Source organism: Stegodyphus dumicola, chromosome 9, assembly GCF_044657685.1.
Source record: "Stegodyphus dumicola isolate Sdum_Otavi_A_Nest chromosome 9, ASM4465768v1".
Lineage (NCBI taxonomy): Eukaryota > Metazoa > Arthropoda > Arachnida > Araneae > Eresidae > Stegodyphus > Stegodyphus dumicola.
Window position 1 is genome coordinate 124351069 of NC_140776.1, and position 24819 is coordinate 124375887.

At 35.2% G+C, this 24819-nt stretch overlaps 1 protein-coding gene across 2 annotated transcripts in view; it reads right to left on the bottom strand.

Moving 5' to 3' along the window:
- LOC118203070 (uncharacterized) overlaps positions 1 to 24819 on the bottom strand; it is a 63579-nt gene that overhangs the window by 37095 nt on the left and 1665 nt on the right. The window contains exons 1-3 of one of the 2 annotated variants that reach the window (XR_004760504.2): positions 17138 to 17239; positions 15805 to 15839; positions 14593 to 15271 (exon numbers count right to left, since the gene is read on the bottom strand). Coding sequence is in view for 1 of the 2 variants with exons in the window: in XM_085824051.1 (XP_085680177.1) it covers positions 15805 to 15839; positions 17138 to 17204 (102 nt within the window). In the remaining variant the exon portion in view is untranslated. Of the gene's footprint in view, positions 1 to 14592; positions 15272 to 15804; positions 15840 to 17137; positions 17240 to 24819 lie in introns of those variants that run through there. The other variant, XM_085824051.1, reaches the window with a different exon arrangement.

Sequence of the window (24819 nt, forward strand, 5' to 3'; positions counted from 1 at the left end):
CCGCTATAAAAAGTTCCTGGTTTATATTTTCTTTTTTAATCATCGACGGGCTGCCCCATGTGTTGTATTTTATATGTGTTGGGTACGTGCTCAGTGATGATTACAAGATGTACACAAACATCGTTTATTCTACATTACTCATCTACTATTCTATATTACAGTCATGATTAAAGATAATAATAGATACAGTTACATATATAACACTATTGACAGCCAGTTTCTACGAGTCTTAAATAGCGATAAGCTAAGACATTGCTTTCGGTTGATAGTTAGTTACAAAATCTAATTTGTTGTTCCATGAAATAAAAAGTCCTGTAACAAGCAGATTTGGATTAAATTTTATTTCATATAATTGGCCACATGTAAAAACTGGTTTCTCTAAATTTAAATCAATATTATCAAATGTTCATCGCTAGTTTTTTTTTTTAATAGAAACTGTCTTTTAATGGGCTACCGAATAACATAATTTGTTTTTAATGAAAGAAAATGAAGTGTTTTTAGAATAAATACTTTGGAATGAATACCATAATTTAATTTCTTCTGTTTTATTTCCAGCATGTATATCCCAATGACACTTAAGTTTCTTGAATTATTAATTTTTGAAACCACAGCTGAATAGTGACTACTGTGCATTCCAGGATCAGTTAGAAGTAAAGCAATGGTTGTTTTCAAATTTCCTCTTGTATCTCATCATCATTAACAGTGTAAGAGTGCAACGTGGAAATGCAATTTTTTGCAACATGCCTGCATTTTCAGAACTTCAATATGTTGCAAATGAAACGTTGTTCTAACAATAATTCTTTTCTACAGCTTGATCTAAGAAATATCATGCTTAGGTATAATAAAAATAGCTTTAATATTGTTACGGTTTAGTATTGAATTAGCTATTTTTAAATAGAATTAATAACAATTATTTTATATTACTGTGCAATGCAACATGAGACTTATTTCAAGAGAAAGCTACATCAGAAAAATTAAAAATACAGAAGCGCGCACATTTAATAAATAGATATCTCGTATTTGTACGCTTTTGCTTTTCAGGAAAAATCCAGAAAATACCAAAATGTGCCTGTGCATTCAAAAAGCTTACAAAAAGCACGATAAAAACATCTCAGTTCAGTTGTTTAGAAAACTGTTGTTGTTTACTGTAGCAAATGCACGATGAAATCGAATTAACATTCTCTATTTTGAATTAAATTCTGTTGAATGTTTTTAGTGGTTGAAAAGATAACTACTGTCAGATATTGCAGGAATATCTGAGGAAATGTAAGCATTTTGTTTTATTTGTTGTGATAATAATAAATTTTTTATTCACTTTTCATCAGACTTGTGCATTTAATTTATTACAAACCCGTACGCACATAACACTTTTGGTGTCAGGAGTAAGGTTTTGAATGCCAATAACTAGAGTGATGGAAGGACAATTCAGGCAGTTTATGATGGTATTTGCTGCATTCCAAGAAAAGATGGATGGGGCCATCAACTCTGTTAACCTTCTAAAATCGGGCCGAAATTCTCATAATATAGCCTTCAGACCGGCGCGATCCGAAACAGTTTTGGCCTCTCTTTGACATTTTCCTAATGAGAAAAGTCGTTAGTTCCCCTCCATGGATGAAGTAAAATTTACATGTTTGTCGGACGCTTCAGTCCCATACCAGAGGGGTTGCTAGATTTGCAATTTTTTCGATGATTATTTTGCTTTCATTTAAATGAAGTTCTAAATAAATAGTGCATAAATAAATATGCAGTACTGGATGCATATCCAGTGCACACTTTATTTAGAACAAAATGTCTGCAATGTTTATATTTCACTCACTATTTCTAATCAATCTCGTAAGTAATTTGTGAATTTTTTAACTTTGTTTTCACTCTTCATTTATATTCGCGTATTTTCGTATTAGAAATTAGAAAGCGAGAACAAAATTTAACAAAATATAGTAAATACGGACGAGATTTGTAAGTCTGCAGGCTGGAATGCGATTTTTAATAACATATTTTCATTAATAAAATAATGGTAATGACTAATTTAATGAAATAATAATAATAATATTTATTACCATTAGATGATTAGAATGAGATTCAATACAATTAGATTTTGAGATGAACTTACAGCAATAATAAAGCTTTACATAACAATAACAGAGATTTAAATCTGCTTTTTTTGATCATTTTGTTATTATAATATAAAAATCAAAATCCGAGATACATTGGTTGCGTTTAATCATTTAACATTAACAAATATTACATTGGACTGTCAGGCAAAGAAGGTATATCTTTAACGAGAATTTTTCTTTGTAAAATTGGCTTTTGTTTATGTTAGCAGAGAAAAAAATCCGTGACTTATATATGCAATCATCAAAAGAATTTTGAGAACAGTTTTAAATGTTCATGAAGAATTAATTATACGTCAATTTCTTTTCATAGGTAGATATTTCGTCTAAAACCATCGTTATATCCAAAAGTTGAAGTCTATTTCATTTTCAACGAATATTCTATTTGCACATAATATATTTTCTAATTTATTTTAGAAAGAGTAATCTTTCACGTTTTCAAACGAATAAGGAAATATTGGGTGTTGACACAATGTAGTAAATCTGTTTTTCATATTTCTTCCAGTAATGAAAACGATTACACTGGAATATTTTCAAAGCAAAATTAAGAAAACCGTTTACGCCAAATTTTGCATAAAGTATCTTCTCGTGTATTTTTTTATTTAAAGTGTGGAATTTTCTCTTTGAAAATATCAAAAATCATGAAGAGCAAAATTAATTCATGAGAAATAACTTTGAAATGCAATAATTCCATCGTAATATGAAATAGTGGAGAAAAGTGCAATACAGTTTATTTATTCACAAATAATCCCCCTCATATGCGTTATTTATGTACTGTAGATTGAGAAATATAGGTTAGTAAATTAAACCGGTTATTTCAATACTTTTCCTTTATCAATATTTTTACGGGCTCTTCAGTAGAGCGGTAAAGGTGGCTGAACACTTGTAGCTCGCTTGGGTTTGAATCCCGGATAAATAGTTAGATTCACGGTTTTTGTGTAACGTAAATGCATGCCAGCTTCTCTTAGAAAGTCCTCCGCAAAGGCATAACTCCCCTTATACAGGTAATTGTTGTGTGCTTTGATTTAATTCAGTAAGCGAACAAAATTAATCCAGCAATTTTCTCTTAAAAAGGTTTACACGAAAGCATCCATCCCCTTAAGCAGATAGCATTCACGTGCTTTTCCGTAATCCAATCCTAATTTTCATACATTTAATAGTAAGTTGACATACACCTTATTACAGACAAAATAACAACCTTTTTTAAAGATATTTTTTTATCAACTTGTCTGAATTCCGTTTATCTCTTGAGGAGTATAAGAATTTTAGCAAATAAAACTGGCCGAAATTTTATAAAATGTAACTGATGTTTTGATTCAATTGTCTCTTATTAATCTCCTGATAAATCAGACAAAATTGCCTGCATAATAGAAGCACTTTGAAAGAGTTAACAGTTCTTAAGGGTTTTATGCACTCCACAAAAAAAATGTCAAAATAAAATCTTATTATTCATAAGTATGAAAAGGAAGTTAACGATAAAAGCAGTTTTACCTATTTTCTAGAAGGCCATTAAATCTAAAATATTAATCTATTCTTATTTGTTATGATTAAAAAACATTAAATATGGTAAGCTTAAAGAGCGTGCAAAATCGCTGACGTTTTAATCATAGCAAAAGTCAGTACTAAAAAAATTAGCATTAAAATTATGAGACAGATTGAGAAAGAGATGGCCTCTATTTAATTTTCAAGTATATTGGCGCGAGACGAAACCTGCGGTTTTTGCCAAAATGTAGCCAAACTGATAAGAAGAGGGAAATAATGTGTAGCCAGCGGCTACTCTGAGCAGCGACAATGGACCACCCAAAGATCTACAGATAGGCGATTCTCTAAAATGGGGAGGGCATGGATGGTACGACAGTTGTACCAGAGCCGGCGTCTGAGAAAGTCATTCTCCTGGTACAACTGCTGTACTAGCCGGCTTGAAGAGGTTAAAGGAAACATGGAAGCTGCTCAAGAAAGATGGCCGCTCATCAATTATCAGATAAAAAAGAAATGGAAGCCATTCAAGCAAGTCAAGAAGAAATGAAAAAGGAAATTACTTGCATAACTGAAAACAAATTTGAGGCTATGGAAGGCAAAATAGACATGGTTAAAAATAAAGTTGAACAAATTGAAGAAAAAGTTTCTTCTGTGAAAGAGCAAATAGAAGACAGAATTTCAGCAGTGGAACAACAAATAGGTCACAAAGTTTCTTCTGTGAAAGATGAAATCGAAGGAAGAGTTTGTTCTGGTCAACAACAAATCGAACAACAAATTGATGACACAGTTTCTGCAATTGCCAAAGAAGTTCATACTTTAAAGAAATTTTTAGCAAGAGCAGGGAGCAATTCGGATAGTTTTAAATTTTTACCGATGCCTGCTCGTCCGCCTCTGAAGCTATCTATGTATGATGGGAAAACCGGGGGGTAATGTTACCCGCGTCCGTGATTATCCTTAAGTCACACGTGCCCCCTGGATGGTGCTAAATGGGTAACTGTCACAAAGTCCTGTGGCATACTGGGGTTCAGTGGGATGAGGTTCGGTCTGATGATGAGTAATCTTATGACGACCCAACGGACCGCTCTTCCCTGGGAAAACCGGCGATTGTGGGGAGGATTCGAAATTCCGAGGACCTTTGATCTGGAGAGGAGGGGTCTTGGAGGAAGCAGCCATGTAGAGGATACAGGAGAAAAGCTGAGTTTTGCGTCTCAGGCCGCCAGATAGTACAGGAGCCCGGGGCAGCCTAACCAGCATGTCCTGGCTGCTCTATCAGCTGGTGTATAATCTCGCCTGCCTTGTAGTTCCAGGTGGTGCCTGGGTGGGGTCCTGCATGGCAGAGCGGGGGGCTCTTCCGAGGTCACTACTGGCTACTGAATCTGGGGCTAGCCCCTCAAAACTGGCTCTTAGAAAATCGGAAGGAATTTTCTCCCCCTTCCTTCAATCTTATACCAAAATGGATGCTTGCAATACAAAATTAGATAAAAACGCATCTTCTGAAATCCCCACTATAACCACTGTAATTCCTTCTGAGGGAGTGAATGTACCCTCGGGTGCGGACGCTCTTCTCTTCAGGACTACAGAAACCAGAACCGCTGGTGAAAGGGTGAATGTGCCTTCGGACACGGACGCCTTGAACCCAGTGGGGATGGATACTGACTCCTCTGTCAGAAGTACTGTGCCAGATGCGCAAGCGGATGACCAGTCACCAATGACGGAGGTTGTAAATAAAAGAAGAGAAAAAAGGCAACGCCAGAAAGAGCGGAAACGACTGGAGAGGGCCATGGAAGGGATCTCGATCTCTGGGGAGAAGGGAGCGAAAGAGAAAACAGATAAAGCTGGGACCTCTGGAGCAACCTCCAAACCGGTGAGGAAGAACCATCCAAGCAATGAAGAGTCTCGTAAGAGAGAACGCATTGCTGGTGACACCCCGGAAATGGCCCTCAAGAAACGACGGCTATATAGTCAAGCTGCAAGAAAGGCAATCACTCTGCGAATCGTCTGCAAGGATGATTCCAGAGACATAACATCGGTGGATTCAGATTTCATCACCTCTATAATTGATGACCGAATTATAGATGGCTCTATAACCACCTGCAGGGTCCACAAGACAGTCCTGCAGCCGAATGGCCTCAACATTGCATGTGAGGATCAGGAGACTGTGGACGTCCTGAAGACTTTAATTAATGATCTACCCGGCCCTGAAGAAAACCATCCAGGTTATCATGCCATGGCTCCCGGAGACAGACCCCCCATGAAGAGGTTTTTCGCTTGGCTTCCTGGTAACAGGTCACCAAAAGATAACATCAAGCTCCTTGATGCCTGTAACAAGAGACTTGATGTTAAGAAGATCGCCATCAAGGCAGTTATCCCTGGAGACGTAGGTAATACCTTGGTGCTGGGAGTAGAACATGAACTTATGGATTATCTGGAGGCCCAGAATTTCAAACTTTTTTGTGGTGTCCGTGGCTGTGTACAGTTGAAGGAACCAAGGCAACAGGAGAAATCAATTCCTTCGCCCAGGGATCCTCCAAAGAAACAGTTGACGGAAGAAAGGGAGACCGAAAAGGAGTCGGAACCAGAGCTTTCTTTGGAGGCTCTGGAGAAGACATCTGAATAGGTCTCCCTTGTCACTACTTCCTTTGAAGTAGTATGCTAAGGATGCGGCTTTTAACTAAGTCTCTCCTAAAATCCTTCAGGGTAAGTTCTTTTCTTTCATTTAACCTGTTTTAATGGTTAAGGTTAGTCAGTTAAACCTGCAACATAGCAGAGCAGCTTCATACAATTTAGCTGCTCAATTAGGTAAGCAAGGCACTTTTGTTGCCTTAATTCAAGAACCTTGGGTGTACAAGGGTAAAATCCTTGGTAGGCCCATGAACGCGCACTTCTTTTCGACAGAGGGACCTGATAAAAGACCTAGAACTAGCATTTACATTTCTAAAAATATAAAGGCTATGAAATTATCTCAATTTACATCAGAGGACTTAACTGCTATTGTAATTAAGGACATAAACAGTTCACTGAGAGGAAACATTTGTTTTTGCTCGGTTTACATGGCTTATGACCTTAACATTCCGCAAGAATTTATAGATCTTGTGAGCTTCTGTGAAATAAACAATATTCCTATGGTTATTGGTGGTGATGTTAACGCTCACCACCTGTCATGGAGCAGTTCTGATACTAATCCTAGAGGAGAAAAACTCATGGAATTTATAATGAATACCAACCTCACTTGGGTAAATAGGGGAAATCGCCCCACCTTTGTTAACAGAAGAAGAGAAGAAGTCATTGACCTCACATTAACTTCTTCTGATATTTATAACCTTATTGAGAATTGGCATGTAAGTGACAATCCCTCACTTTCTGACCATCGCCTTATACAATTTTGTATTAGAGATGAAATTCCAGCTGAATATTTCAGAAACATTAAAAACACAAATTGGGACCTTTATAAGGATTTCCTGGTTTCTAATGTCATTAACCTTCAGGTTTTAGACAATAATTGTACAGTCGAGGAGCTTGATATTCAAGCAAACAACTTGACAAATATCATTATTGAATCTTATCATGCATCATGCCCTCTCAAACGAAGGAAGTACTCTCCTAGCAAGAGAGTTTGGTGGACCAAGGAGCTTGAAAGCCTCCGCCTAGAGGTTCGGAGAGCTCACAGGAAAGCTGTCAGAAATAAATCTGAAGTTAACTGGTCTAACTTCAAAATTCTACAAAGGAAATTTAAAAGGGAAATCAGGAAAACTAAATACAACTCATGGAGATCGTTCTGCACAGATATTCTGTCCTACCATGAGACTGCCAAAGTATATAAGATTCTTAAAAGATCTCAGGAGTCTCAACTCTCATCGGTTATGCGACCTGATGGCAGTTATACTATAAACCCTTTGGATACACTTTCGACCATGTTGAATTTTCATCTGGGGGACAGAAGTGTCACCTCTGACCCCCAGGAAAATCCATTGGAACTACTTCATAATCCATTAGATCTGGATTTTGCTAAGACAATTGTGAATTTTGAAAAGGCTAAAGCGGCCCTTGATGTATTTCTTCCCTTTAAATCTCCAGGGAACGATGTCATTTACCCAATTCTGCTTCAGAAAGGCTGGGATATTTTTGGTCACATTCTCGTGGACATATTCAGGTCCAGTTTGATTTTAGGATATGTTCCTAAGGTTTGGAGAACTTCACGAGGTGTGTTTCTTCCTAAACCAGGAAAAGATACATATGAGAAACCAAACTCTTTTAGAATGATCACGCTAACATCCTTCCAGCTTAAGCTGTTGGAGCGATTGATTTTCTGGCACCTCCAGTCAGATAATAATCTGAAACATACCTTTGGCTTAGACCAACACGGTTTTAGGCCTGGCTTCTCCACTGAGTCGGCCTTACACCAACTTGTGAGGAGAATAGAAAAAACAATTATAGACGGACACTTTGCCATTGGGATTCTACTGGATATTGTAGGAGCCTTTGATAACATCGGTTTCGAGAAAATACACAAGGCCCTTACTGGAAGTCATATTCACCCTATGATAACTAGATGGGTCATCTTCATGATTAAAAACAGGAATATCTGTGTTAGTCTCGCTGACTATGAAGTAAAGAGAGATATTACTAAAGGGTGTCCGCAGGGTGGTATTCTTTCTCCGTTCCTGTGGAACCTGGTTTTCGACTCACTCTTAGTACTTCTACGGGAGGAACCTGGCATGTCACAGGCTTATGCAGATGACCTTATTGTGTTATTACAGGGTTTCGATATCGGAACCCTACATAATCAAGCTCAGCAGATCTTAAATAAAGTTTCACACTGGGGTGATACAAATGGCCTTTCTTTCTCTGCTGAAAAATCTGAGGTTATAGTTTTCACGTGGAGAAGGAAATGGAAACTGGCAGATTTATATCTGGGTCACCAGATTATTAGGCGTAAGGAATGCGTTAAATACCTAGGATGTTACCTGGATAGTAAACTTACATGGATCACCCATATAAAAGAAAAGGCACAAACGGCCACAAATGTTCTAGTACTTTGTAGGCGAATCGTTGGTAAACAATGGGGCCTTAACCCAAAATCTACTCTATGGATTTATACTGCCATTGTCCGGCCAATGCTTTCTTACGGATGCGTGGTCTGGATTAATGTTATTAACAAAAGCACGTATTTAAACATTTTACAAAAGGTGCAAAGACTTGCTTGCCTAAGCATTAGTGGGGCTTTAAATAGTACCCCTACTGCTGCATTAGAATTTTTACTGCAAATTCCACCCTTGAAATTATTCTTGAGCGGAGAAGCAATTAAAGCCATGTATAGATTGAATAAAAATGGCACATGGTGCCAAAGGACAGGTTTTGGTCATAAAAGCCACATTGACATATGTCTGGAGTCCAATGTGTCTGGACTTGGGCAATGAGATCCCTATAATCTATATGCCCAAAGATGCAATTACTAAAACAATAGTTCCAGATAAACTATTCTCAACTTATATACCAAAAAGGAATGAGATAGAATCTCTAATTGACCTAATTCCAACAGGCTCAATTGAATGTTACACAGATGGATCAAAATCCAACTTCACTGGAGCTGGAGCTATTATAAGGACCAAGGGATCTGAAGAAGATTTCATTAGATTTCATCTATACCTTGGTAAATTTACAACTGTTTTCCAAGCCGAGGTTCTGGCGATCAATATGGTCGCAAGGGAGCTCTTAGCTAAAAATACAGTTGATAAGTATATATATATTCTCTCTGACAGCCAATCAGCCATCCTTGCCCTGGCTAATAGTGTCAAGTTACAAAACTGTGTTTTGAACTGTACTCAAGATCTCAATTCTCTGGCTCAGGCCCATAATACCATTAGTTTAGTCTGGGTCCCAGGTCATTGTGATTTTGCTGGAAATGAACTAGCTGATAAAGTAGCTAAAGATGCTTCGCAACTACCCATGTCTGGCCCAGAACCATTTTACCCAGTTTCATATCAAACGGTTAAAAAAGAAGTAAGAAGCTGGATAAAGAACAAACATGATGATATATGGTCTAAACTTCCAGACTGTGCTCATTCTAAATTGGTGCTCAGTACACTTAACTTTTCAGGTAAACTCATACACCTCAGTAGAACTAACTTACGCCAGGTAATTCAAATTGTTACTGGACATGCTTATCTAGCTAAGCATCTCCACAAATGTGGTCTTGTCGAATCTCCTCTCTGCCCAGCTTGTGGAGAAGAAGAGGAAACACCTTTTCACTTTCTGGGACGATGCCCAGTGTTCTCTGTCCCTAGAAACAAATTCCTTGGGTTTCCCTATATTACCTTTGATCAAGCCCTTTTATACAAAGGGCTCTCTGGCATAATAGGGTTTCTGATGTATACTAAACACCTACAGGTAAGGTGAATATGGAACCACAAGAAACAAGCATTGAGACGCCCTATGAGTTCTTTTTTTTTTTTTTTTTTTTGAAAAGAAACTATGCAGGGATTTCCCTCTCATAGCTGTGTTTTGGAATATATTGATATCAAATCTTTATACACTACCTGGCCATTTGGCTTGAGAATGCACCTCTGCCCTCCTTATTTATTTATTTATTTATTTGACTCTCCATCGCACTCTTGTTTGGTCAAGAATTTGCGTTTGGTGGTTTGGGAGGGATTGAATCGGTTTTCCATCCAATAGGCAAGTTTTTACGATCCAGCCGACACCTTGAACTTAGAGATGGGATCTTTTGTTGATACTATAGATTTGGTGTCAGTTTGAGATCTTATCTATTTATTATTTACCTTTTACGGGAGTTACCATTTAAATCCCTTGATTTAAATGATCAAATGGCGGAAGAGTAATGGGCAATTTTGCCTAAACTCCTTTCCTTCTTTTCATAAGAAGGAAGCGCCCTATTGTTATTATTATGTTATTATTATGATGGGAAAACCTCTTGGCAAGTTTATAAGATGCAATTTTCAATAGTGGCAGAAGCAAATGGTTGGGATTAACAAGCTAAGGCCTGTCATCTCGGTGCTTCTCTAAGAGCAGATATCCTGCAGACTCTTCCCGAAAACCTGAGATTAGATTTCGAAGCTGTGTCCGGGGCATTAAAGCTGCACATTGGCGAGAAATGTTTAAAAGACTACAGCAGGCTTCATTTAAAATCTTGTCAACAGAAACCCATGGAAACGCTTCAGAATCTTACCACGAATGTTGCAGCAGGCTTCATTTAAAAGCTCATCAACAGAAACCTATGGAAACGCTTCAGGACATCACCACAGATGTTGAAAGGCTGTCTCACCTCACCTTTTAGGAATGCCCAATAGAAATAAGAGAAATCCTGTTCCTGCAGTACTTTATCGACCGCATCCGGGATCCTGAAATACAGAAAGCTCTGGGAATGGTGAATGTTAAGGATATAAAAAGCATTCCAGTGTTACGCCATGAAATTTGAGGCAGCCCAGCAAGTAACTCGTAGAGATCGCTACCCAGTCAAAGCTGTACAAGTCCACGAGCCAGTGGATCAATTGATGATGTTTAGATGATTTATCCAGACAAGTCAATGCTTTGATACAGAATAAAAGTGAGAAGAAACTGTCTCTAAAGTGTTGGAAATGTGGTGTTTAAGGCTACATACGAAAGAACTGCAGAACATCCCTGGGCACGAAAAATAATACAGACTATTTGACCAAACAACTCAATACCTTGAGACGGAATATCTGTGACAAGAAACCAAAGACCTGGAATTGCGGAGCTGAAGGCCATGTACAAAGGAACTGCAGAACACTCCAGGGTACAGAAAATAAGACCATTTCCCAGCAACAACGCAGGAATCAAATTAATGATCATATCACAGAGCAGAGTTTGAAGGATAGTGAAAACCCCCATTTTAAAGCACTCACGATTTCTGCAGTGAAAGGCAGTAATAATGGACTATCCATCAATGGGCATATCAATGGAGTTCCTTGCAATATTATCATTAACACAGGAGCTAATGTTACCATCATTTTGAAGGATTTAGCTCAAAAATTTAAAGATAAACTCATTTGGACGCCATCCTGTGTTACCTAGACTGCGTCTGGTGATAAAATCTCCATAGCTGGGAAGTTAAATGTGAACATCACCTTTGGAGGTACTGCTTACCATCACACAGTATATATGGCATATATTACAGATCCATGCATACTCGAAATGAATGTTTTAAGAAATACAATTTTTCCTTAGACTTCAAAGACAACAACTGCTTTCAGCATCTGAGGACATGACTATCCATCCTCAGAAGGGATCTCACCTGGAAACGCGGATGTCTCATGTGAAAGACGGTGCTCAGAAAGCTGCTGAAATCATACCAGGGTCAAAGAGAAACACCAGTCTACCGGCTATTCTCCATCCCATATGCTTTTCAGTTGTGACGTTTGTGATCTTTTGTTTCATTGACCTCTGGGTGTCTTCATTGCCTTAGGAATACATCCAAGATCTCCAGGCCTGGTTTGAAGTGATGCACAATTTTGCACAAGAGCGAGTCAACTTGGCAACGAGGAATATGAAGACCCGATATGACACAAGAGCTACTGGACATCAATTCCACAAAGGAGACAAGGTGTGACTGTGGAATCTGACTCGACAGAAATGACTCTGTCTGAAATTACAGTCAGCTTGGAATGGCCCATACACAGTCCTAAATAGGCTGAATGATGTCGTGGTTTGGATTCGTAAGTCATCAAACTCTAAACCTAAAGTCGTTCATTACAACAGGTTAACTCATTACTATGGCCACAGTATGTGGTGTAAATAATAGTAAATAGTGCAAGACTATGGTCCTTTTTGTTTCTAAATGCATATTTGATTTGACTTGTATTTAGTATTTGATTTGTATTTAGCATTTGATAGTATTTGAATTGTTTTAAGTTACTATTGTAATTATTAAGTTGTTTGTTATTGTAATGTAATGTTTATTATTGCATTGATGCCTTAGTTGTAAGTTTGGCTTCCTGTCCAGGGATTGTACTGCACTGGTCGTAAAGTCCTTGAGAAGGGGACAGTGTTACGGTTTTTGTATTGAATTAGCTATTTTTAAATAGAATTAATTAAAATTATTTTATATTACCATGCAATGCAGCACAAGACTTATTTGAAGGAAAAGCTATGCCGAAAATATTAAAAATACAGAAGCACACGCATTTAATAAATAGATATCTTGTAACTGTATGATTTTGCTTTTCGGGAAATATCGAGAAAATACCAGAATGTGCTCGTGTATTTAAAAATGTTATAAAAAGCGGGACTGAAAAAACATCTCTGTTCAGCTGTTTAAAAAACTGTTGTTGTTTACTGTAGCGAATTCATGGTGAAATTGGATTAGCTTTCTCTATTTTGAATTAAGTTCTGTTGAACGTTTTTAGTAGTTTAAAGATAACTACTGTGAGATATTACAATATCACATGAATATCTTGATGAAGTTAAAGCATTTTGTTTTATTTGCTGTGATAGTAACAAATTTTTTATTCACTTTTCACCAGACCATTCAATTTATTACGAACCCGTATGCATGTAACAATATGTACTGCATTACTTTATATTAAACGAATTGCAAGGCTATATTTTTCTAAAAAAATCTCTTTACCCAATTTGAAGTGTGTTGTTTATTTTATCACAAAAACTTTTGGATCATATTTTAATATAGTTTTTCAATAGGAACTGTTATGGATTTCAAATAAAGTACCACTTCTCACTGTTCAGTTTTATTCATAATCTGATCAACTCTTAATATGAATGCAGAGAGCTTAAATATGGAAAACAAAAATTTTTAGAAGTTCGATATAAGAGTTATTGTGCATAAAAAAGATCACCATACACATGTGCATCATTTCTAAAAAAGTCAAAATATGTGGCGACCCTAATTCATGCTTATTCACTGGCAAGTCACTATCAAATTTTTGGACTGAAAACATTATCTCCCTAACCTATGTGTATAGATTGGTGAAAGGTTAAAAATGTTCAGCTTCATAATATAAATGTATGTTTCATACAAATTAAATACTATTTATATTATTTACACAGAAACTATGATTTGTGTAATTCCTGTCATTTTTATTTTGAACTTATATAACTTTCAAGATAACAATGCATAACTCTGTTTAAAAGATTTTTTTTTGGGGGGGAGAGGGGTTCAAAAAATTGTAAACAATAAAAGTCATTAGCCAATACAAATACCTAATTAATACCAACATAATATATTTAAAAATTTATTTATTTATTTAAGCAAAAAACGTTTACATGTAACATATGAATTCCTACCAATTCATTTTTAAGATAGAAATATAATTTTAATATGCAATGCCACAGTTGTGCACAATGCTAAATTTGTGCAATTCTTTTTTTTTTTCTTAAAGGGATAACAGATCACCATGTATATATATGGAAAGAACAACAAAATGTTTTTTTAATGTATCATATGGTCCCTATTTAATAAATAAAATTTGTATTTCAAACTGATAAAGTTTATTTTCTTTTGATAGGTTGATGTTAGCCAACTTATGATATTTACTGTTAGTTTGGTGATTTTTAACCACTTAACAGATTTGCCGAAGTACAGTTTGGATGTCACAAAAGGCTTAACTTATATAAGTACAGTTTGGGTGTCACAAAAGGCTTTCTTGTTTTGGCCATATATCACTCAGGCAGCATATTTTCCTACACCAATCCACTGATTTGCTTGGGGTTTTTACTTTGTGGTGTTTCTACTAAATGTCTTTAGTAGCGCAGGAGAGGCTGGATTGTAAATCTAGTTGAAGGACAGGTTTTACTGCTTTTCATTTAGGCTTTGTGTGTAACTCGAAAAGGAATGGAAAATATCTGACAAGAAACCAGATATTTTTGTCTCGGCCCAATTAGACAAAGAAATCGGTCCTGGCAGGAAAAAACATGCCAGCCCTAAGGCCTCATATGAATTGTCATTATACATTTAAGTTATCATTGTCATATCATCATCATAAAAAAAATTATAAAATAAAAATATACCTTTGCAGAAAAGTAACAGTTTATTCATATGTAACTAAAATAAATAAAATAAAAACAATAAATAACAGTGACTAAATAATTAATGCAAACAAAACAGCAGTTAATTCAGAATTGGCCATTTAAATATTTTTTAATTCCAGGCACCAGGGAAAATATTTCCTCTATTACATCTTCAATTTTTGCTGTATCCAAAATATCTTTCTCTATGTTCATCAACAGCAATGTTTTGAAATTAGCTTGCTTCACATTACTCCTTAATCTACTTTTTACAATTTTTAATTTTGAATGTTGTTGAGTTGTCCCCATGAAAAGTTGAAGTTCTTTCGCATTCAGTTTGCATTATAGATAGGGTGAGTACAAACTTATAAGCAAAAAATGACATTTGAGTATGAGTTACTTTATTAATTATATTTCAAGAGTAATTTATATACACACAAGACGCAATTTTTTCAAAAATTGCATTTCAGCTTTGGATGAATACTCATTAATAGATAGAGCACTGTCTCCTTCTGACTCGGTATCAGATTTAAAATAATGATTTTTTAATCACTATTGATCAAGAAACTCGAAAATCTTAATCAGCCCAAAATCGCTCCGGCCCTATCTGTCACTGGTTCCGGTTGTGATATTGAATTCTGCTTATCTCCGTGTTTTAAAATACATCATATCAAAACTGAGTTCTGAAAAGAAATAAAAATATAAGTATTTCAAACAATACATGCGTTTTTCAAACATTCATCTCTTTGCTAGTGTTCTTTGCAGTACCACAGCTTCGTCAGAAAAAAGAAAACTTTAAGTAAAAATGCCTTGTTTTTGCAGTAATTAAAATGATGTTAAATTAATAAATGTTTTCTTGAAACAGTTCTGATTGCTATTTGAATTCATGCAATTGATTTGAACATAAAATTGTTTATAAAAAATATGCTTATTTTTGGTCCCAATATGGCAGAACAATGAAACTGATAAATGGTTAAAATAAATCACCAAAACTGTCAACTTGTATCTCATAAGTAACTTTTCTCTAGTCTACTTCCAACTAAAACATAACACAAATAACTATTTTAATTTCTATCAATTCAATTTGATGTTAATTCTGAAAAAAAAAAAAAAAAAAAAAAAAAAAAAAAAAAATCACTTATTGATTGTAATATTAAGGTTTTAAAAAATTATGACTTTAACATAGAAAGAATTTTAAAACAAGTGTTATACTTACAAGCCTTGGTCTTTTCGGATGTGTTTTTTCATATTCTAAAATATATCAAAATACATATAAAATTAATAACAAGTACTTAAAAATATAATTTAAAGTAAAATTACAGGAATAATTTATTGTAGAAAAATTTTTAAATCAAAAGAGATTTAAAATTATTTTTTTTAAATGTTATTTTATCAAAAATAAATTTTGGTAGTTCCTGAATATCCGCACCCCTCCCCATGAAAAGTTGAAGACTGTGACTTTGTGAAAAATATTTGTTTGATTGCACTTACAACTCAGAGGTAATGTTCTGTTCATATATAATAATAAATAAAAGTAGTTTACAAGAACCAAGATATTTTAAGAGAGGAAAAATTCTAAATGGTAAGATGGTTAAATATAAAGCATGTAAATCAACATATTTTCAAAAACACGCATGGTATGCACCATGAGTACCACATACATACTGTCTATTGTTGCATGTATGATGGAAGATACACCCAAAACATGGCACTTCAATCATATGTTGAAAAACGAAATATGAATAGAAGATATATAAATACTTCTGATAACTTTTTGATGTTCATCAACGAGCTCAGGGCCCAGCAGCGGCCGAGTGGTAAAGTCACTGAACACTGGTAGTTCGGTCTGAGGTTCGAATCCCGCGAACAGGCTGGCTGCATGGGTGTTTATGCAGTTTTCCCCCATGTGTAACGTGTATATGAGCCAGTTTCCCTTAGAAAGTCTTCCACGAAGGCATCCCTCCCCTTAGGTAGACAGTGTGTCAGCCCTAGTGTGCTTTGCCATAATTAAATACACCAAACACCAATGAGTTAAGCTTGCATTCCAGTTACGCACCACAGTGGGCGCAAACGAACACAGCTTACATTACAAATTTATCACTAAAAGTTATTGTGTGTATTGGGGAAGAAAGAATTACTAAATTTTGTAATTGACAAAGGGTTAAAAAAAATTTACTTTCTTGAATTTTAAAATATATACATACTTATATAAAAATTATTTTAGATCCAAAGTTTGATAAATGGAATTTTATACTTTAAATATTTTTTACATATAAATTTTGTATGGAACATTATTTTTTGATGGCAGGTTTCCCAATACAGTATTCTGCGCAAAGTCTAAATATTAAAAAAATTAAAATTAGAATAAGCAGAAAGAGACAGGAAGATGTAAAAATTTTATTTTTTAAGGAAAACATACAATTTTTAAGAACAACTGTAGAGAAGACTTAAATAAATAAAATACACTTCAATTTAAATTCATCGTAACTAAAAATTATCAATTATTTTACAACACACATTTTTTCTCAGTAATCACATATGCATCATACCTTCTTTTTCTTTCATCAGCAACAAGCGATTTAATCGCCCATAATGCTTCTCTTCATTTCTTGCCATTATGTTTAAAAAAAAAAAAAAAAAAAAAAATCAGTCTGAAAAATAGAAATAATTTTGTTTTAATAGTAGTTGAACAGAAAAACTGCAAAGCATATTTACACTATTAAACAAGTCATCTATTCATACCTTAATGACATGCAAAAGCATAGCTAGGGTTTTCAGCACACGGGGAGAACTGAGATTCTGCATCCCTTTCTGTGTCCCAAGAATGTAAAACATTTCATTCAAAAATTTCACAACATCAATTTGGCACCCCCTGGATGCTGCGCTGGGAGACAGCTGTCCCTCCTTGCCCCACCCTAGCTACGCCACTGATGACATGAAGGCTACAAGTGTAATTCATTACATATTTGCAGTCATGAAATTAGCAAAGCAACAACATTCTATTTGATGAAGGTTTAGTCAAGAATTCTATCGAATAAATCTATGCCAAATGTCATTAAAATTACAACACCAAGAATCAAAATTTGTGACATTTAGACGACGGAATGGCATATGTATGTGCACCTATAAGCCTCAAACACAGCACATATGTATATGTACCTATAAGCCTCAAAGGAAGGATTATTGGCCAATTTATCCTTTTAAGAAAGGAAAACAGATAATTCTATCACCAATCAGAATTTTGTCTGACCTTCATTCTTGTGCATAAGTTGTATCTTCCTGAATAGTCATACCAATCACTTTCTAACTTAAAAAAAAAAAAAAAAAAAAAAAAAAAAAAATTATAGCATATGAAGACTGAAGATTATTCTCTCCAAGAAACAGGTATGTATGTAGAAGATTATCTTTCCAAGAAACTGGTATTTATGTTGGATCAAATATATATACAATGAATTGTTGGAATGAGGAACCTCTACTTCAATGACCATCTTGATACTTTATCAAAATATTAACAACCTGTGAGCATGCCTACTTTGCACTGTACAGCTACTTCACAAATCTTAAAATCTCTGCATGCATAATTCAATATCAACTCCAAAATCAAAAAGCTTTTACTGCTTTTTATCTTGAAATATGAAAAATTGCAAGATCTGAGAAATTTTCATGCTGTATGGTCATATAATTTCAAAAGAATTCCAAATTGCATAATCCAAGTAATTGAACTATTTAAAATATTATTCTGAAGTAAAATGTACTTTTATATTAAGAAATGTTATCTTATAAGGTTATTTTCTTCCTCCTTTCTGCATGCCTTCGTGGTGTAACTGGAAGCACACTCAATGTGTATTCAGGTGGTCTGGAGTTTGAATCCAGCCAAAGGCATTGCATTTTTTTCACATCTCCTGCATCAATAAACCTAATGACTCTACAATCTAAATACTTTAAAATATAATAAAAATAAAATTAATATACATACTATTACATGGCGTATGAGTGTCACAGATTTATGTCAAACAAAATTAAATACAAATATCAACTAACTAAACATTGGTTGAAGCTTCAAAAAATTTTTTGCAAATGTCTATAGTAGAGAATAAACTTCACTTATTGCTGGGAAATATTTTCCTCAGCAAAGGCTACCTAAATTAAAAACCAGGACATTCTGTGATCTAAAAGACCAGGAAATATAATGAAAAATTGGGACAGTTATCAGCTATATCATTGCTTTTGGCTACCTTTCACTCTTGTAGGATCTGCAAATAAAAATGATGTAGAGAGCCAGATTTAGATTTGATAAGGCCCTAAGCTATTTTAAATATGGGACCCTTTATAAGTCTTTTATAATATATTTTAATACTATTTATATTTTAATTTGGGGGGGCCAAGAAAGAGGGGGTCCTAAGCTATAGCTTGTATAGCTTATCTGTAAATCCAGCCCTGTAGAGAACATCAAAGATGGAAGGACAAAAATGCCATAACATCCTCCTCTCGGATGAGTCCTATAAGACTGCAGCACCATGATAATAACATCAATACTTTACAACACTCTGTTAACAGATTGGAAAATTCTTGCATTGTGCCTCTAACCAGCTAAGCATTTGCCTCAGAAATCCTATGTTTTAAAAAATTACCATGACAAAGAGGTATTTTCTTGATTATAATAACAAAATGCTCTGTTATTTCCAGGTTCAGCACTAAATGTTTTACTGCTCAGTACAATCTCAGTGACTTTTTATATTCTAAAAATTTTGTTACCTGATACCCACACAGTGATTCTGGACCAGCTCTGGGTATTTTATATCTGGATTATCTTTACTGCCTAAACTTTGATGTATTTCATGATGCACATATATATAATGAGTGGTTCAAAATTACTGAGCACATTTTCATGTTTGGGGAAAAACAAATAAATAAATAAAATAAAAATAAAAATGAGGTATGTACATGTTTATTGTTTTCTTGGAAAGATAATTGAAAAAAATTTTACACAGCAAAATTTTAAACATTAAATAACTTCTACATAAGGTAGTAAGCAAATCATGCAACAACATTTTGCAAGAAAAATTAACTAAGTCCATCAATCTGCAATGGTGTATTTAATTACGACAAAGCACACTAGCATTATCTGCCTAAGAGGAGGGATGCCTTTGTGGAGGACTTTCTAAGGGAAACTAGCTCGTATACACGTTACACACGGTGAAAACCACGAAAACGCCCATGCAGCCAGTCCGTTCACGGGATTCAAACCTTGGACCGAACTACCAGTGTTCAGCAACTTTTACCGCTCAGCCGCTGGTGGGCCTATCAATCTGCAAATGGTTATGATACAAGAAAAAGCAATGTGCAATTTATGGTTCCATGAAAGCAGATCTATTGTAATAGTTCTATAGCAACCAATTTTTGTCACCTGACCTATGTATTTCTTAAGTTTTATTTGACTGGATCTTCTTAGTTTGCTGGAGGCATGTGGCACTATTTTCCAAATTTTAACTACAGTTAGTTGACCATAAGTTTTTGTTAGCTGATCTAGCTTGTTCTTAATTGATCATTATCCCATTACCTTCACAAAGAAGTATGTCTGGTGAGATAAATGCCCATTTTCTCTTTTCCATGGCTGAGAGCATAAGGATAAGAAAGCTATTATTGACTAGAATATGAATGAAGGTTTAATTAGCTCTCAGTATGAATGTCCAGTTTGTATGATAGGTATGCATCTGGTCAGTGGCATATCTACACAGAATGGTGGCCATTGCAAGATTTTAAAACTTCAGCCCTTTAAAATAATGTTAATCTCTTTTTGATATAATTTCAGGGACATTTTGGCACTCACGGTACATGCCCTGCTGCCATAGATACACCACTGGATTTCTTTTAGCATAAGGATCGACCAGACAACTAGGAATAGGTTTATCCTGAGAAAGGTGCAAATATTTATCACTGCAAGAAAGGTGCAAATATTTATTACTCCTATAACAAAGGATAGATGGCTCAAAGAAGGCAAGCTGAGTACAATAGATATTTTAATATTTTTCTATTTATGGGAGTATGAAGCTGGAATGAATCTGCTTATGAATGAGATGAATGTCTGTTCAAATAAAACTGTAGTTGATTACAGGAATTTTTGTACAGAAGTGCATACAGATGTACGAGTCAAAAAGAGTGAAATGATTGGTGGTTCTCGTATAGCTGTGAAGAATGATGAGCAATTTCAACAAAAGGAAAGTATAATAGAGGCAGAAGAGTGAATAGAAAGTGGATGTTTGGCAATGATACTCAGAGAGAAAGTGGTAGGTGATTTTTTGAAGTTACGGAAGATGATACAAAAGACATTTTGTTGGAGGTGATTTTTTGGACAATCTTGCCTGGAACCAAGGTTATTTCTGACTGTTGGAAAGCATATAGTTGCATCAGTAATCAAAGCTTCAAATATTTGTTGATCATCATTTCCTGATAAATAAAGACCATGAAACTGGCATCTATACCAACACCACTGAGAGTATGTGAAACCAGATTAAAAGAGAATATCACATGTGGGGGTCTTCAACAGTCTCCAAATGAAATTTTTATTCCTTCTTTGTGGAGTTTATGTGGCATTACTGGTATCAGGATCAGGAGAAAGAGGATTAATTCTGGGACTATATGCATTGTAATAAGAGCTGTAAGTGCCACATTCACTCAATGACTTATAGCCGAGAACACATGAGGTGAGTATTTTTGTTGCTTTTATTACATACATTTTTGGAATTATTTTGGGTGACAGCCATCTAAGGAACATTGCTTCTTGGTGTTACTCTCGAAGTAAAAAAAAATAACCAAAAAATAAAAGGATTGTAATGTCGGTAAAAATTTACTCTATGGTACCCCTTGGAGAATCGTTTCTTTTTTGACGCCAAGATCGGCACCAATTTCAAGATGACCGCTACACAAAACCAAAATAAGAAGTGAAAGACTTACACAAACTCGGTGTCCATGTACACATCGACATATTTAAACTTTAAAAAACATCAGAGAATTGCACAAACTAGGCAATGTGCACTGCCTTAACTTTGTCCATGAAACACATCAATCTATTTTCACTAAAACAAAATCAGGAAGCTAAAACAAAGTTAAAACTATTATGGTAACAAGAAAAAAATTCTCGGTTGATCTTTACATTATGGTAACTTGGCGTTTTTTTGGCGAAAATTTAACGACCAACTCTCCTACAGCAACCCTCTATTTTTTTTTCCCGCCGCCATTTTATCATCACGAAGTAAAGACATGTTTCTTTTCTTTTTATCTACTGAACACTTCTTCCAACAATCTACTAGCCAAATTACACTTATGCTAGAAATTTTATCTAACAAAACTGCTTAATCATGACAAATATTCACTGCAAAATTGGGAAAAAGTGCACAATACCATACTCCTTACGCGTTTTTCAAAATAACGCATACACATAAACCATGTACACGCCGACTTATATTTACTTAAAAAAACATCCCAGAATTGCACAAAAATGGCATTGTGCACACTCTTCACTATATCCATGTACACTGCTTTTTTCTCATAAATTAGAAAAATTTCACGAAAATACATGACAATTTTCTCAATCTTTAAACCCGGTAAAAAGAACATATATGAAATTATCTGATCGCGAAAAAGTAATGAACATTTCCACATATAAAATAAATAAAATATCCAAAAACTTTTACCTCTAAATCATCTATTACATTATACACGTCACCAACGAATTCATACCGCAACCATTACAAATACTTATTGTCAGATATTTAAATTATTTCCATGCATGTTTACTTCAACTAAAACGTATACCAAATTCCTACAAACATAAAATTCACAAAATAACTATCATTTAATTAAAATATAATTAAATTCAAAAACACTACTTAAAATATAAATGAGCACATACATTAAATTAATATATACATAAATACCCATTTCAAATTCACTTTAGTTACGGCCATGGGATCCAAAAATTCACGAACACTGTTTCACACAACACAGAATAAAGCCAAATACAAAATTTCCAGATTTTTTCCCGATTTCCCCCCTTTTCCGATTAAAGAACCGTAATTCGTCCATTAATATCACATGACATATCCCATGATCTCTCATTTCCCTCACACAAAATAATGCGTAATCGGAACTGAGTACTGCTCACATTATTACCAAAGTGCCAGGTAGTAACCTTTATCGCCTCCAAAATGTCGCCAAACTACCAGTTACCATATTGTAAAGATCAACCAAATTCTCCGCTGTCTTAACACAGAGACAAACAAATAACCAAAAATATACAAACAGAGAGGGATAAATAACCCAAAGTACATATTTCCTAATGTAAAAACATTAAACAACATATATTTTAACAAAAATTAATCCACAGAGACAAATAAATAAAATGAAACATAAATTTTTTAACGTATCTTTTTTCACGTATATACGTTTAGGCTTCCCCCCCATCTCCTCCATTCTCCAGGTAAGCAATTCAATTAAATTTTTTGTCGTTTCGGCTTATTCATATCTATCGGAAATTAAACCAGCTTTCATGCAAAAATCAAACGTCTTTCCTCCATCATCCAACCCACCAACATTCATCCTTAGTCACCTACTGAAATGATGGTACCCACAGCAAAATAATAGCAAGTTCAAAATAAAAGACCATACCACGCACGTGCACCCAAACACAGAACGGTAAGAACCAAAACCACGGGGCCATACGAAAGGGTTACAATTACAAAAAATAGCCAAAATCTAAATTTATCACATGTTTAGCAATATTCACAGAAATAACCCCTTTTGGTACTACTCTGGTATATGCCCTCCAGATGTATGGTGTCGGTTTTTAGCGCAATGTTGTTTGTATGGCAACTTTTTTGACACTGAAACTTGATTTTGCTAGAGTGGTTTTATTTGCTAGTTTGTTGGGTGCTTTGAAAAGGCTTATGTTGCAATGAAAGATATGGTGGGAAAATTTCAGTCGTGTTTTTTGTATTGTGTGCAAGGTAAATTTAATATTAAAAAATACGGGCAAAATTTTTTCATGAATGTATGCTGGACTTTGTATGCTCTGTGTCTCAGAAGATGGGGGAGAACTAACTACATTTGTACCACTGCCTGTGAACTAAATCACATTCGGGGAACTAGCACAAAGTACCAGTTAAAGTCACCCAAAAGGATAGTCGTAAACACTTCTGATGGACCCAGGGTCCCACATCCCTGAGACATCAACAATTTTAACTAGGCTCCCTCTTTACAAAGAACCCACCACTGAACCAGCCAGCCAAGACCACCGTCCCAGTTGTTGGTGATCATGATGGGGTGGGCATGAGAACTTGGAGCAATAACTAGCCGTTCATTATGGCTACCTACCAGCAGTATGCAGGATACCCCTCTCCTTAGAATTAACATGGAATACCAAGGACAGCAGTGACCATATGCTCAATGGCCCAGGTGCTATTTGGCTACCAATACCCTGGTGGAGGGGACTGATACCTCCCAGCCCATGAAGAGTGAATATAAGATCTACCCCCATGGACCATCAGGAACTGCCAAGTTTGTCATATTGTACCCCCGTTGCCGAGACTGCCTAGGTACAGATCCTAGCCAGTACTTCGCAGAGTACTCTATGTCGACCTCCGGGGGGGGGGAAGAGGTGGAAGGATAAAGTGGTGGAAATTGATTAATTTTACTGATGTTTGAAATTGACATTTCTACAGTTTGAAGAAGCATTAACAATGGTAAGCGCATTTTATTTTATTGTTGTTCTTATTTTGTAGAATGTTATGTTCATTGTTTTTTTTTTGCAATGGATTTCTGTCGTTATTGTTAGTCCAAGGGGGTTTGTCCCTGAAGGACTATTGTTTTTGTTTTGCGATTTTGCATTGAATCACTATAAATGTCCGTTTCACTTTTCAAACTGTTGCCACCAAATGTTAGAGTCCTGCATTATATTTGAAGAAATTAAATAATGAAAAATCTGCATAAATGTATGTATATATCTCGCATTGTGATAAACCAATGGTACATAGAGCCATTGAATTTTGAATGACATAAGCCTACTGCGAATATAGGCACAGTTAAAACAGAACACTGTGTATATGGTATTGTTTAAAATTTCTCGTTGTTATGTTAGTTAATTTTAGCAACGTGTGCGTAATTCCTATGCTGCATAGATTGTGCAATTTTCTGATTTTTTTTTTTTATGTTAAAACATATCGCTGTATACATG